The sequence below is a fragment of the Trichinella spiralis genome, assembly GCF_000181795.1.
Source record: "Trichinella spiralis strain ISS 195 chromosome Unknown Scfld5993, whole genome shotgun sequence".
NCBI classification, from domain to species: domain Eukaryota; kingdom Metazoa; phylum Nematoda; class Enoplea; order Trichinellida; family Trichinellidae; genus Trichinella; species Trichinella spiralis.
The window spans coordinates 1-1,096 of NW_003532932.1; the positions used below are offsets into that span (position 1 = coordinate 1).

Genomic DNA, 1,096 nt, shown 5'->3' on the forward strand with positions numbered 1-1,096 from the left:
TAATACAGATACATCATTGGTGACTGTTACAAGTTCTTTCGTTCGGACGCCGTGATTAGTCAGGTCACATGGTTTGTTTAAAGGGGCATCAAAACATGCGTAGTATTTAACTTGTTCCTGATTGCAGTGGATACGTAAAGTGTCCACATTTTATCTAGGCAGCATTACATTAACATCAAGCGAATTCGATGTTCTTCTGATATCCCTCTGAGTTGAAGTGACGCAGTGACGTTCATCATTGGTACTAGTGGGTTTCACTTATCATAAGAACTAGAAAGAAATAAATGATTTATTTAGCAGTTCGTGGACATTGAGAGCGTGTGCCGTATGATTTTGTCAATGGTTTATGGCAAACTAGTAGTAGTTTTTGTTTATAGTAGCTTGATTTGTGTCTCATGAAGCCTGTATGAGTCAACCAGTGCTCACCTGCGTTTCTAGCCGTCCCAGTGTGCCTTTGCTTATCACAAATACTAAGAAGGAATTTGATATTGTGACAGCAATGTTAAATAATTAAATAAATAAATATTAAATATGTTAAATAAAGAGAACATGTCGCTGTACATCCCAGCATTTTGTTCTTGATAGCAATGGATTACGTCATCATCAGAAAATTTTTGTTTAGTCGCAGCTGATGGCACTTTCAAATTGCGGTTCCTACGGTTCTGATGTTTTTCCTTGTCATGCAAGGTAAGGAAGAATTGCATTATTTTTTTGTAGGAGAACTGTTTTGTATTTAATGTTTTAGTGCGTAACTGTGAAGACGAAAGCCGCATCTTGAATGATCTCCATCGAATAACGTAAGTGGTTATTTTTATTATGCTGCTGTTATTTATTTTTATTATTATGTACCTGTATATCTATATATTCAATTCAACTATATTCAACTATGAATTTTAGAATCATGGCATGTCTTTTTAGAATCTTTATTTTTATTTTTTAGAATTTTTTCTCTTTTACAATCTCCATTAAGAGCACTAGGGATTTGATAGCGTAAAATACTGGTACGTAGCATCAAAGTAACAGCGCACAGGTAAGTGGAATGCAGGTAAGTGGAGTCCAAGAGGATATTAAAGTGATTGCGTGCAGGTAAATGGAC

General features: G+C 35.3%; 1 protein-coding gene across 1 annotated transcript; it reads left to right on the forward strand.

The window, feature by feature from the left end:
- The first annotated feature begins 406 nt into the window (after positions 1-406).
- Tsp_14879 (conserved hypothetical protein) lies at positions 407-986 on the forward strand. The gene is made up of 5 exons (XM_003366447.1): positions 407-501; positions 545-596; positions 623-667; positions 718-797; positions 941-986. The coding sequence occupies exons 1-5, from the start codon at positions 407-409 to the stop codon at positions 984-986; spliced, it is 318 nt and encodes a 105-aa protein (XP_003366495.1).
- Positions 987-1,096: the final 110 nt, after the last annotated feature.